At 39.0% G+C, this 12,832-nt stretch overlaps 1 protein-coding gene across 1 annotated transcript in view; it reads left to right on the forward strand.

Annotated features, from left to right (window-relative positions):
• The window catches only part of ush2a (Usher syndrome 2A (autosomal recessive, mild)), a 328,961-nt gene that overhangs the window by 269,846 nt on the left and 46,283 nt on the right, over positions 1–12,832 (forward strand). Inside the window, exons 57-59 of the mRNA XM_065288316.2 lie at positions 4,434–4,591; positions 7,899–8,057; positions 9,743–9,905. Coding sequence (XP_065144388.2) covers positions 4,434–4,591; positions 7,899–8,057; positions 9,743–9,905 — 480 coding nt within the window. The remainder of the gene's footprint in view (positions 1–4,433; positions 4,592–7,898; positions 8,058–9,742; positions 9,906–12,832) is intronic.

The following is a 12,832-nucleotide window of genomic DNA, read 5'->3' on the forward strand; positions in this document are numbered from 1 at the left end:
TTACAGTAAATTTAAACTGCTATAACATTTTTTCTTATTTAATATTTTCACCTCCTGACACTTCCGTAAAAAAACTTTAAAAGAAGACCAAACTTAGGCTTCTATACCAAAAAAATGGGTTAAGGAAGCTTTGTGTAAATATGCTTGTTTTGGATTCACCTGACCCCATTTTGCCATATTTTTGGGAGACATTTTCGAACTATTAAACTAACAACACAAATTTTGTGCCGGGATGTTGAAACAGTGTAACAAGTACGACACAATGGCATGTAGTGGGGATAAAATTAAACTTTTTTTAAAGAGAGATTAACCATGTGGGGTCTAAGAATGTAGTTTTCATATTTCAAAACCTTATGCAGTAATAATAATGTAATGACTGTAATTTAGCAATTTGTGACAAGAGTATGCAGCAAACCAACACAAACCTAATTTTTGTTATAATTTATGTATAAAATAATACTATATTGCATTATTATTATTTATAACATTACATTTAAACTGCTATAACAAATTTTTTTCTTATTTAATATTTTCACCTCCAGACACTTCCGTAAAAAAACTTTAAAACAAGACCAAACTTAGGCTTCTATACCAAAAAAAATGGGTTAAGGAAGCTTTGTGTAAATATGCTTGTTTTGGATTCACCTGACCGCATTTTGCCATATTTTTTGGCAGACATTTTCGAACTATCAAACTAACAACACAAATTTTGTGCCGGGATGTTTAAACAGTGTAACAAGTACGACACAATGGCATGTAGTGGGGATAAAATTAAACTTTAAAGAGAGTTTAACCATGTAAGGTTTTTAATAGCTAAAATAAAGCAAGTATCAAATAACCAAAAATATCTATATACATTTTCAATCATACATTTTTTATGTAACTAAATATGGCACTTTTATTATGTCACAGAAAGTCAAGTGTATTCCCCATGTCTTGTTTTTCATAAAAATATCCAGTCTTGGCATCTGGGAAATCTGTTGGTGGGCTGTAATCCGAAAATGCACACGAGCACATTGTGTGTGCCAGATAATGAGTTAGTTTGCGCAATATATTGTGTAAATATTTGCAATGGTTCAGTCTCATAAGCTGCTTAAGATACAGGATAAATCTGTTTGTTTCATTATTTTACAATCAGTGATTCTGAGATTGTTTAGTTCGTTCTCTTTATACATATATAAAGACAGAGAGAGAGAGAGAGAGAGAGAGAGAGAGAGAGAGAGATTTAACCATTTCAGCATGCAAATCTATTTCTATATGATTTGAGCAGTCAACGCTATCTGTGTCCATTGATTGGACACTTTAGACAGGTCATTCGATCACATGACCTCCCTCTCGTTCTCTCTCCTCCAGTTTTATTCATACTTTAACTTGATACAGACTATCCTTGGGATAGCCACGCCGTTTAATTTGCCATAATTCCAGATGACCTGCCAAAAGGAATTCCCTTGCTCTGTGCTTTTCCCGTTTCCACTCTTCTTCCAATTTAGCTCAGTAAGGAGCGTTACATAGGCACACAAGTGCTTCATTATCCGAAGAGCTATAGTTTGATGTGGGGAAACGGTTACCCGTGGATTGGAGGTGGGGGGGGGGTTGCCTGCACTCCTGCTCATTGATTATTTATGACAATGTTGATTAGCTGTCACTTACCTCACCATCGTAGAAAGTCTGTCTGACGGGTGAAATATTAACCTTTCTCCCTCTGGGAAAACAGGTTAGCTGTTCGCCACCACCTTTGATTCACCACTTTGTGTTTATTCGACTTAAAGTATGCAACATATTCACCCGGCGTCTGCTTCTACGCAGCTGAGACCTCTCGCGTATGTGTGTGCGTGTATGCGTGTGTGTGTTAAACGCTCTCTGATAAATATGCCTCTCTAATGCTTTTATTGCACATGATGAGCGCGGTATATAATGACTGATGTGACTATTTTAAAGGGATAGTGTTGAAACAATAGTTAATGCGGAGGTATTAATGGCCGGCTATGGAGTTTATGGCAAATTAAAAGCCTTTAATGTTGAACATGACCCACATACATTGCTAATTCAGACCTTTGCACTGACACCCATTTCTGTTTAAAAGGCAAATCTATCTTGTGAAGTCATGTATGTAAGAAACAGCCTGCTGCAGAGTGTTTTTATAACCCACATCAAGCCACTTATACACACACACACACTTTTCTATTGATATGCATGTTCGTTCAGAGCATCTGTCACGCCTTTCAGAGATCACAGTGAAGGGGCTGATCAGCATTGCATTAACACTGTCATCTGTTAAATAGTATCACACCGCATCGATCCAGTAGAGACTTTCCAATGAATCAAGTCTAATGTAAAAGTGAAATTAAAAGCTTAGTCAATTGAGCATTTGCTTTTTGTAGTAATCTCTCCAATCTGATATGCATACAGTACACATAACAGTATGTGAAAACATCACGTAATTCTCAAAATCTTGGGTCTTCAACAGAGGGTCAGAAGAAGTGTTGATTAATTTTGATAAGCGCACACCTAATCTGTCAAATGTCTTAAAAATACGCACCAGAGCAATGTTTGTGGTAACCGTGGTATAAGCGGAATAATTGACTCCGGTCCTTTGAATTATTTAAAAACTCCGCTTCACGTCGTGCCGCATTACCACCTTGGGTGTGCATTATTTTCTTATAATTCAAAGGTTTGCTTCGCGTCGTGCCGCATTACCACCTTGGGTGTGCGTTATTTTCTTATAATTCAACGGTTCGCTTCGCGTCGTGCCGCATTACCACCTTGGGTGTGCGTTATTTTCTTATAATTCAACGGTTCGCTTCGCGTCGTGCCGCATTACCACCTTGGGTGTGCGTTATTTTCTTATAATTCAACGGTTCGCTTCGCGTCGTGCCGCATTACCACCTTGGGTGTGCGTTATTTTCTTATAATTCAACGGTTCGCTTCGCGTCGTGCCGCATTACCACCTTGGGTGTGCGTTATTTTCTTATAATTCAACGGTTCGCTTCGCGTCGTGCCGCATTACCACCTTGGGTGTGCGTTATTTTCTTATAATTCAACGGTTCGCTTCGCGTCGTGCCGCATTACCACCTTGGGTGTGCGTTATTTTCTTATAATTCAACGGTTCGCTTCGCGTCGTGCCGCATTACCACCTTGGGTGTGCATTATTTTCTTATAATTCAACCGTTTGCTTCGCGTCGTGCCGCATTACCACTTTGGGTGTGCATTATTTTCTTATAATTCAACGGTTTGCTTCGCGTCGTGCCGCATTACCACCTTGGGTGTGCATTATTTTCTTATAATTCAACGGTTTGCTTCGCCTCGTGCCGCATTACCACCTTGGGTGTGCATTATTTTCTTATAATTCAACGGTTTGCTTCGCGTCGTGCCGCATTACCACCTTGGGTGTACATTTTCTTCTTATAATTCAACGGTTTGTTTTGCGTCGCGCCGCATTACCACGTTGGATGTGCATTATTTTTTACTCATTCCTACTCAATTTGCCAGCACGGTCACAAATGTAAACTTGAAATGAAGAGCATAACGTTCCCATGATAAAATCTATTCAGTTTAATTAAAATGATAATCAAAATAATTTTTATATCTTTGTAACAAAACCATCCTAACAAAGTTATGTGTTATAAATTATAATAAATGAGAAACGCTAAATCCCACCTCCTTCAAAAATGAGATAATGATGAATCTCTCAGCACATATTATATGTTTCATCGGAAATACGGCTTTGTTGGCAGAATCCGCTAAATGTCACGTCCTCTAAGTGCACAGAAGATTAATTGGATCAACGATGTCGCACGAAATGACCAAACTTAGGTCCGTTGTGGGTATTTGGACCTGAATACAACCGAATGTGTGCTTAATTTTCTTCCTTTTTACATTCTTACTTTCATTATTTGCAACCTTTTTTTTGTTGCATCTTTAGTAATTTTGCAATTCTTAACTATGCCTTATTAAAAGAAGTGGATTTTTTTAAAGTCAAAAATAGCTTACATGTACTGATAAAAAAGCTCATTTACAAAACAACATGTCGGACGCAGTTTTTTTGCCAAATTGCTGTATTCATTTTATTTATCTTAAAAACAAAGTAACATACAAGTTGTAAATGGCATAAATTTGAATTAACACTGAGAAAGATTCAAACATCTGGATTGCATGTGAGCTTTTAAATAACGGTTTAGGGATGCTCCAATGAACGACGTGAATCCTCAAACCAAACCACACTTGCTGTGAGAGACACGGCTTAATGGCAGAATCGATGCACCCACCTCTCTCGCGGACAATGAATAATTAACCACGGCATCGACTCTCACCTGAAATGGAGAATTGCAGAAACAGAGGGGAATTTAACTTCTGTGACAGGAGACTTTTAAGCTAATAGCATAATTTAGCTTCGCGGTTTACTTATTTATCTCCTATCCGTTTTTGTTTCACAGGTACGTGTACGAGTTGGAGGCCACCACGGGTGGAGGTAGCAGCCTGAGCGAGAGATACGTCATTCAGACCCCCGTCTCTTCCCCAGAAAGGATTCCTTCACCGTATAATGTCAGCCTCCACGGCCCCCGCTCCATCTTTGTTGCCTGGTCACCCCCAGGTAATGTTTACAACCTAATGCACTATGCAGGCTCTCTATTTAGCACTCACGCGAGGCTGATTTATCCCCGCTCGGGCCCGGGAGAGTGACGGCACGCGGGCGGGGATTTACGAGTAGCGTTGTGTGTAATTTACCAGGAGCCCAACATGGTCGCGTTGTCCATGCATCAGTGCGGGCCGGACGTAGATGGCTCCCACCAATCAATTAGCATTGAAATCTAAGTGACAGCTTTTCCTACCTCTACTGTGATTTAAAGGAGAGTAGCGTGAGATGTGCTCGCCCTTCACCTGCGCGTGCTCTCCCATCACTGTCCAATCCCATCTCATTCATTCTCTCGTTCTCCATCTGATGCCGTTGAGAGGAAGTTCAGGTATTGGATGTTATGCACTGTGCAGATCACTTGCAGTTTTCTGTATTTAGTCAGACGATGACACACATAGGTTTGTTTGTTGTATTTGGCAAACGTTTTAATCCAAAGCGACTCACAGTGCATTCAAGATGACATTAAATTGTACATTTATGCATTTGGCAAATGCTTTTATGCAAAGTGCTCTCACGTTACACATTTTATTAGTACACTGCAAAAAAAAAGATTTTCAAAAAGAAATTGTCTTAGTATTTTTGTCCTGTTTTCAGTAAAAATATCTATTAAATATCTATATATATTAAATTAAGATGCTTTTTCTTGATGAGCAAAACGACCCAAGAAAATAAGTCTAGTTTTTAAACCAAAAATATCAAATTTAAGTGATTTTGTGCATAAAACAAACAAAAACATTTGCCAATGAGGTAAGCAAAAAAATCGTGAACATTTTTCTTAAACACTAAATTTAAGAAAAAATCAAGAAAAATTTGCATACCCAATTGGCAGATTTTTTGCTTGTTTTATGCACAAAATCACTTAAATTTGATATTTTTGGTCTAGAAACTAGACTTATTTTCTTGGGTCATTTTGCTCATCAATAAAAAGCATCTTAATTCAAGAATGTTTAGATATGTTTACCGAAAACAAGACAACACAACCCCCCCCCCCCCCCCGCCCGCCCACTACTACGCTACCCAGTCTCACGAAATTTCGTGATATAGTCACGTATCTTTTTTATTATTTTTGCATGACATGTCACGAATTTCCGTGTTTTTTCGTGATCGTATCACGAATTTCTGTTTATGTGCCATTGTCACGTATTGGTTACTCAAGTGCTTTTTCCTATTTTCAAACCATTGTCGCTTCGGTTTAGGCTTAGATTTGGTGTTTGCGTTAGGATGTCACTTTAGGTATTGGTTTATAAAAAAATTCAGATTTTTTTATATTTTCTGATTTTTAAACCATTGTCGCCTGGTGTTAGGGTTACAGTTGGGTTAAAGACAAAACAGTTTAGTAATCAATACGTGACAATGACACGTAAACAGAAATTCGTGATACGATCACGGAAAAACGCGGAAATTCGTGACAGTATCACGAAAAAGAATCAAAAAGTTACGTGACTATATCACGAAATTTCATGAGACTGGGCTGTACTACGCAAGGGAATGGATGGGAACACTGCAAAAAATGACTTTCTTACTTAGTATCTTTCCCTTGTTTTCAGTACAAATATTAAAAAATTCTTAAATCAAGATGTTAAGTCTAGTTTTTAAATTTAAGTAAATTTGTGGATAAAAACAAGCAAAAAAATCTGCCAATATTGTAAGCAAATTTTTCTTGAATTTTTTTTTCTTGCTTACTCCATTGGTCGATTTTTTGCTTGTTTAATCCACAAAATTCACTTAAATTTGCTATTTTTTGTCTTAAAACTAGACTTATTTTTTTAGGTTACTTTGCTCAAGAAAATGCATCTTGACTTGAGAATTTTTAGATATTAGTGCTTAAAACAAGACACAAATACCAACTAAGAAAGTCTTGTTTTTAGTACAAATATATCTAACATTTCCTAAACCAATATGTATTTTCATGAGCAAAGTGACCTGAGAAAATAAATCTAGTTTTTAGACAAAAAAAGTGAATTTGTGCTTAAACAAACACAAAATACTGCCAATTAGTTCATAGGCTCTTTCCCATCCACCCAGACCGCTGTTGCACGTTCGCACCAACCACCCTGCCCACCTGCTGCCTGTCTGTGTGCAAGACACTTAGTCTGTCAGATGTGTGAATGCACTCTTCAAATCTGTATGCACATATTTGTTTTCCTTCGAGAAGGTTTGGGCGGTCGCTTAAGCGCGTTGGTGTGCGTATTCACACACTCAAGAGTGATTTCATAGGCTAGATTCAAGCAGTCCTGATTGTCTGCCTTAGATGTTTCATCTTTTGCCATTATTGCCCCATTACGGCTCTCTCCAGCGAGAGGGTCCTCTTAAACAACCTCAATTACCCCATAAGAGCCCTTAAACAGTCCTGATAACCACCAAAAACATTTACATAGCCCCGATCTCTTATTGACTTTACATTCCGAGAGAGGCGAGCAAAAAATCTATGGCCTCAAACTACAATATCTCACGCTTGGTTAAGTCCGAATGCAGAACCGTGCGCGGGTTTAAGGCGCACCTGTGCTTGATGAATCAGATCTGATAGCATGTTCCTTTTCCTTCCCTTTGTGCCATTATTTCTTATTAGGCTCTCATTCGAGTTGAAAGTGCAAAAACTCCAAAGTCAGTGATTAGTTGTAAATAATAGAACTTAGGGACCTGCGCGATTGAACTTCTTAGGCAGGAAGCTCTGATCAAAGCGCCGTCTAATTCCAGCGGGTTTTTGTATCTCGGGCAAAAGACTACATCTGCTTGGGGAGACTGCAATGAAGGAAGTTGAATAATTTAACTTTTTCATTTGTAAAGATAATCAGCCCGTTCTGAATACATCTCGGGTCTCATAAATGTTGAATAACCTATCAGCCTCCAGTTGCCGTAAATTATGAAAGGCGCTAGTGATGGGAATATTAACAAACCGTAGATGCCAAGACTCTCCATCTTTTAGTTTAAATGTATTACACGAGACTGCGTCCGTGAGCACGTGTCCGTGCGTTTCGGACAGCGGTCGGACGGACGAATCGGGAATATGTCTGGTTGCCTGGAATGATGTCGAATCAAGGGCAAAGATTCCAGCCGTGTCAGACACGGTCAGTTTTTGCACTTAAAAAAGAATTACGAGTACACGTGACTCTTCATATAATGACAGGTTGAACTGCTTGTGTGTGGGTTTAATATTTATTGTAGCTAAGCAGATTTGGAGGAACACTGTTTTTGCGTTGTTTGTTCGCCATGAATATTTTTTTACGTTGTTTAAAGTGACTTTCTGCTACTGTGTATTCTTTAGGTGTGTTTAATGCAAGTGCACCCTTGGAATATAACATCCTGCTGAACGCAGGTACTGAGCGGCCCCTTATTCGCTCGGCTGGCCCAGATAACTTTCTTCTGATACAAGGACTGGACCCATACACCAAATACTACATTCAAGTGCAGGCCTGTCAGCCAGGTACTCACCTCACTGCAAAAAATTTCTTTCTTACTTAGTATTTTTGTCTTGTTCTCAGTACAAATATCTAAAAATAATATGAATTGAGACCTAAGAAAATAAGTCTAGATTTTAGGCAAAAATCATACAATTTAAAGGCTTACTCTAGCCTGACGTTGTCATACGTATGTCGAAATGGCGTCTTTTGCAGCCTGACCGAACTGCTAGTTATTTCGCTACAATGACACTATCATTATGATTATACTAAGTCTGAGTTAGCGAACGTACATTGACACCTACTATGTTTACAACATTTCATTCATATCACAACATTGTGAGTTATTTACTAAGTCATACAATCAGACTATCTCTTACCATTCGTAAGTTAGATGAACTTCATCCACGGGCTTCCGAAAAGGAGCTGTCACTGATGTTAGTTATATACACGGTCGTGCATGCCGAGTTGCCCATTTTCATTGTGTTCCATCTTCTTAGCGACCATTCGAGTCAGCTGATAAATTAAACTTTTGGCGAAACCCGGAGGAGGGTTTTCGATCAACAAATGTATTGATTGCGTTTCTCTGTTCCTCTTTTAAAATCAATGCGCTGTCGATATCTTCTAGAACACACTCGATGACAGAATATTCATATCTCAATTCTCCAGCGGCCAGCCGTCTTTGTTGTAAATGGATTCATATTGATAATGGTTGATTACATTACTGTTGATCATCTGTCCATCATCATATAAAGCCCTCCCTGACAGTTTGATTGGTCCGGTAGTTTTTGTTCGAGCATAGTAGCACCACAACGGAGCGACTCCAGACCGAATTTCCCCAAGCCTACAATGTTGTGGGCGGGGCTTAATTTGTCTGGCACCCAGGCTAGGATTACTCCATTTTTTTTTTTTTAAATCCAGATAATTTACTCACCCCCGTATCATCCAAAATGTTGATGTCTTCCTTTGTTCAGTTGGGAAGAAATTAAGTTTTAAGTTTAAACTTTTTTCTTAAACACTTACATAAAAAAAAAATTATTTACCCTATTGGCGGATTTTTTATTTATTTTTTTTTGCTTGTTTTAAGCACAAATTCACTTTAATTGTATATTTTTTGTCTATTAGACTAGATTTTTTTTCTTAGGTCATTTCTTAGGTCACTTTAAAAAATTATTTTCAAGAAAAAAAATTCTTAGTATTTTGTTTTCAGTAAAAATATCTAAAAATTCTTAAATTAAGATGCTTTTTCTTGATGAGCAAAACGACCCGAGTTTTTTGACCAAAAATTTCAAATTTAAGTGATTTTATGCATAAAAAAACGAAAAAATCTGCCAATGGGATTATCAAAAAATCTTGAAAATTTTTCTTAAACACTAAACTCAAGAAAAATTCAAGAAAAATTTGCTTACCCCATTGACAGATTTTTTTGCTTGTTTTATGCACAAAATCACTTCAATTTGATATTTTGGTCTTAAAACTAGACTTATTTTCTTGGGTCGTTTTGCTCATCAAGAAAAAGCCTCTTAATTTAAGAATTTTTAGATATTTTTACTGAAAACAAGACAAAAATACGAAGATTTTTTTTTTTTTAAATCATTTTTTGCAGTGTAATGATTGTAAAATTAAGAATTTGATGTTTTTACCATAGTTTACCATAGTAAAATGTTAACGAAACACTTAACTATCTCTTTTTAACATAATGTTTGTTCAGATGGTTGTGGTGTTGGAGCTGGAGTGTCTGTTCGGACCCCTGAAGCAACTCCACTGGCCCAGGATCCCCCGGTGCTTACTGCTATAGGTGCAACTGTTATAGAAATAAGCTGGAGTCCACCACACAAACCCAATGGACTCATCACTAAATACTTCATATACAGGTAAAAAAACACTTACTTGCACACTTATGTAATGGCACAATAACACTGCAAAATACGACTCTGTACCACTTACTTTTGGGGAGATTTTCACTGTGTACAGTTACTACAGTACGTAGTACCTGGTACTTTTTCAGTACCACCTCAGTTGAAGTTCCAAATGAGCCGTACCGATTAGAGGTCTTCACGGGTCCACTTAGATCCAAAAACCTGTGGTCCGACCCGATACCCGAGCGAGTTCGGATCTAAAAGTTTCACATGTGCCTCGGACACGGGTCAAGTGTAAAAATAGGGTCATTTAAAAATTTCTTTTTTGCCAAATTTACCCGAGACGACCCGAACTGTCTCGAATGTGTGCATTGAGTCCTTACCCAACCCCCCTTCCCTGTTTGCCAAGAGCGCTTGCGACATCGCGTGGTCGGGCAGTATTTTAATTTTCGTCAAGATAGACGTGTCAATCAATTTTGAATGCACAATGTCAGATAGCGAAGGAAAATAAATGAAGCAGCAGGCTAAATTGGATGCACGGCTAATGGGGTTTCTTTCTGTCTGACTGGTGCAGGCAGAGAAACAGACAAAAAAATTGGCACTGCTTCGGATCGAACTCGAATCGGATCGAACTCGGCCTTTCTTTTGAAAAAATGATCAATGCATGTTCGGGTTTGGGTAAAAAGTGATTCGGGCCATTCGGGTCGGGGACATTTCTTTGGACCCGAGAAGGCCACTAGTACCAATACTAAAATTTGAGGTGTAAACATTGCAGATCACAGATTGGTCAGAGAGAATCATCACTACCAGCATCATTGCTAAATGCTCAGCTTTATCATTTGTGGTTTTTTGAAGGAGTTCCCAAACTCTCTTAGCAGTGAAAAACCTCCATATGTTGAGATTAAACAATCTTAGAACATTTTCTCACTTTCAGTGTTTATATAAAGATGGATGCACAAGAAAAATGCATCTCAAGTATAGATATGTTGTAATATTTTTGCTAAAGATGTTTACCAGCACTCCTTTATAAACCTACTGTCTGGGTAACATCAACAAAGTCCTCGCCTGGTTATGGGAACATATATATAGGGTTTGTGTGGTAAGGTCATGTTTAAAAAGACGTCCGGAAACGTAGCTGAACACAAACAGTAATTATGTCGTGACCTTGAGGTGAACAGGCCAATCACTGCTGGTTACACTTGTCAACATTTCCTCTGTACTTTCCTGTCCGACTGACAGCAAGAAAGCGTAAAATTGAGTGCAAGGTGCTTATGTGGATATCAGCTGTATATCACTAACTGTGCTATCTGAGCGAGGAAAGAGAGAGAGAGAGCCTGATGGGCAGCTCTAAATGGAAGATGACATCGCGCTGCTGACTTTGATTATTCCCGGCACATTCGTTGCCGTCCGAGGCCAATATGAAACAGAATGCCGTGATGTTCGCACCCCGCGCAGAGGGGATAAAGCGCCGGCTGACATGCTCGGCTCAGCTTCGTACTTCAAGGTGCACGGGGGAGATGCTAACTCTATCATTATACTGCCATCATTGGCTTTATAGTCAGAAACGGCACACCCAAACATGCTCGAAACATCACCAATTTAAAGCAGTCAAGATTTGTGTTAAAGGATTTCAAACAATGATCAGATTAAATTGTAAATCTTCTAGACATTCTCTGTCTGGAACAAGGATGGAGGGAAAGAAGGTGCATCTTGTAAGCCTGATTGTGTGTGTTAGTAACATGGTAAGGTTTTAGTCAAGGGCATCTCGACTTGTTGACCAATGTCATTCATATGCAAGGTCAGATCGGCCTAAGCCCGCATAAATCTTAAGAAAATATCATTTGCATAGCCGAGGATGCTGCGGCGGCATTCCAGCGAACGCATGACTGGATTTCATCTCAGCCCTGATTTGGGAGAGGATAAACCCGCATTACATTCATGTGGCAGAGAATTCACACATGGCTTAAAGGACTTGGTGTATTATTGTATCTGCTCATCTTAATACCAGTGATCAACTCTGCGCTAAATGTAATCGGTTTAATGTGCTATTGTGTGTGTGTGTATTCAGCTCATTGGAGGTTATCAGAGATTTTGAAGCGAGTGCTCGTTCCTCAGGGATGTTTGTCCTCAGTTCAAGTAATTTACAGTACACAGGGAAATGAGGAATTACCTGTGAGAGTTTCAGATGTTGCTGGTGAGACAATACGCCCCAGTTTTCACCCAGTTGACTGTTGCAGCCTCCAAACAGCAGTAGGGGAGAGCGGGGTAAGTTGTCACACTGTTCATAAATCCAACACTAGAGGCACTATCTCAAAAATCTAGAAGATCACTTTAATCTGTTCCGTGCAGTGATGCATGAAGTCGAACATATCTAGGATTTCTAGTAAAAGTCAAAGCTATAATGGGCACATGGCGTATACTGTAAGTACACTTGTGAACCAAATATTTAACACTGTACTAGTAAGATTTTGGATATTTAAATGCGAAAACCGTACATTTTGTGGCTTTAAGACAATGTATGAAAATAAAATGTGTTACCACGTTTACTTCCTGAAGTTCATTGTATTGCAGATGTAGTGTGCCGAACAGACTGCTGTTCCCAGCTGTGTGCTGTAGTTTAGCTCCGTGGTGTGAGACGTTCCTGTCCCCCGCCAGTCTCTGTTTGGTTTTATTTTAATGCGCTGGGTGAGATTAGGCCGTTGCGGTGCGAGTGGGGCCGGCAGGGGCCACATTAGAGGCTCTGAATGTCATTTTCTCCAACAGCATGGAAGCCAGGGCTCTAATGTGATGGAATTAACGAAGCTTGAACGAAGCCCAGCACTCTGCCCCTTACCTCCTCTGTGTGTTCTTCTGCCTCTTCTCTGCCAGCCCCACTGGATTGTTTGTTTATATTTGGGCCTAGTTTTTAACTGGAACTGTACTTTCATTTTATTCGTTGGTTG

This window comes from Paramisgurnus dabryanus, chromosome 17, assembly GCF_030506205.2.
Source record: "Paramisgurnus dabryanus chromosome 17, PD_genome_1.1, whole genome shotgun sequence".
Lineage (NCBI taxonomy): Eukaryota > Metazoa > Chordata > Actinopteri > Cypriniformes > Cobitidae > Paramisgurnus > Paramisgurnus dabryanus.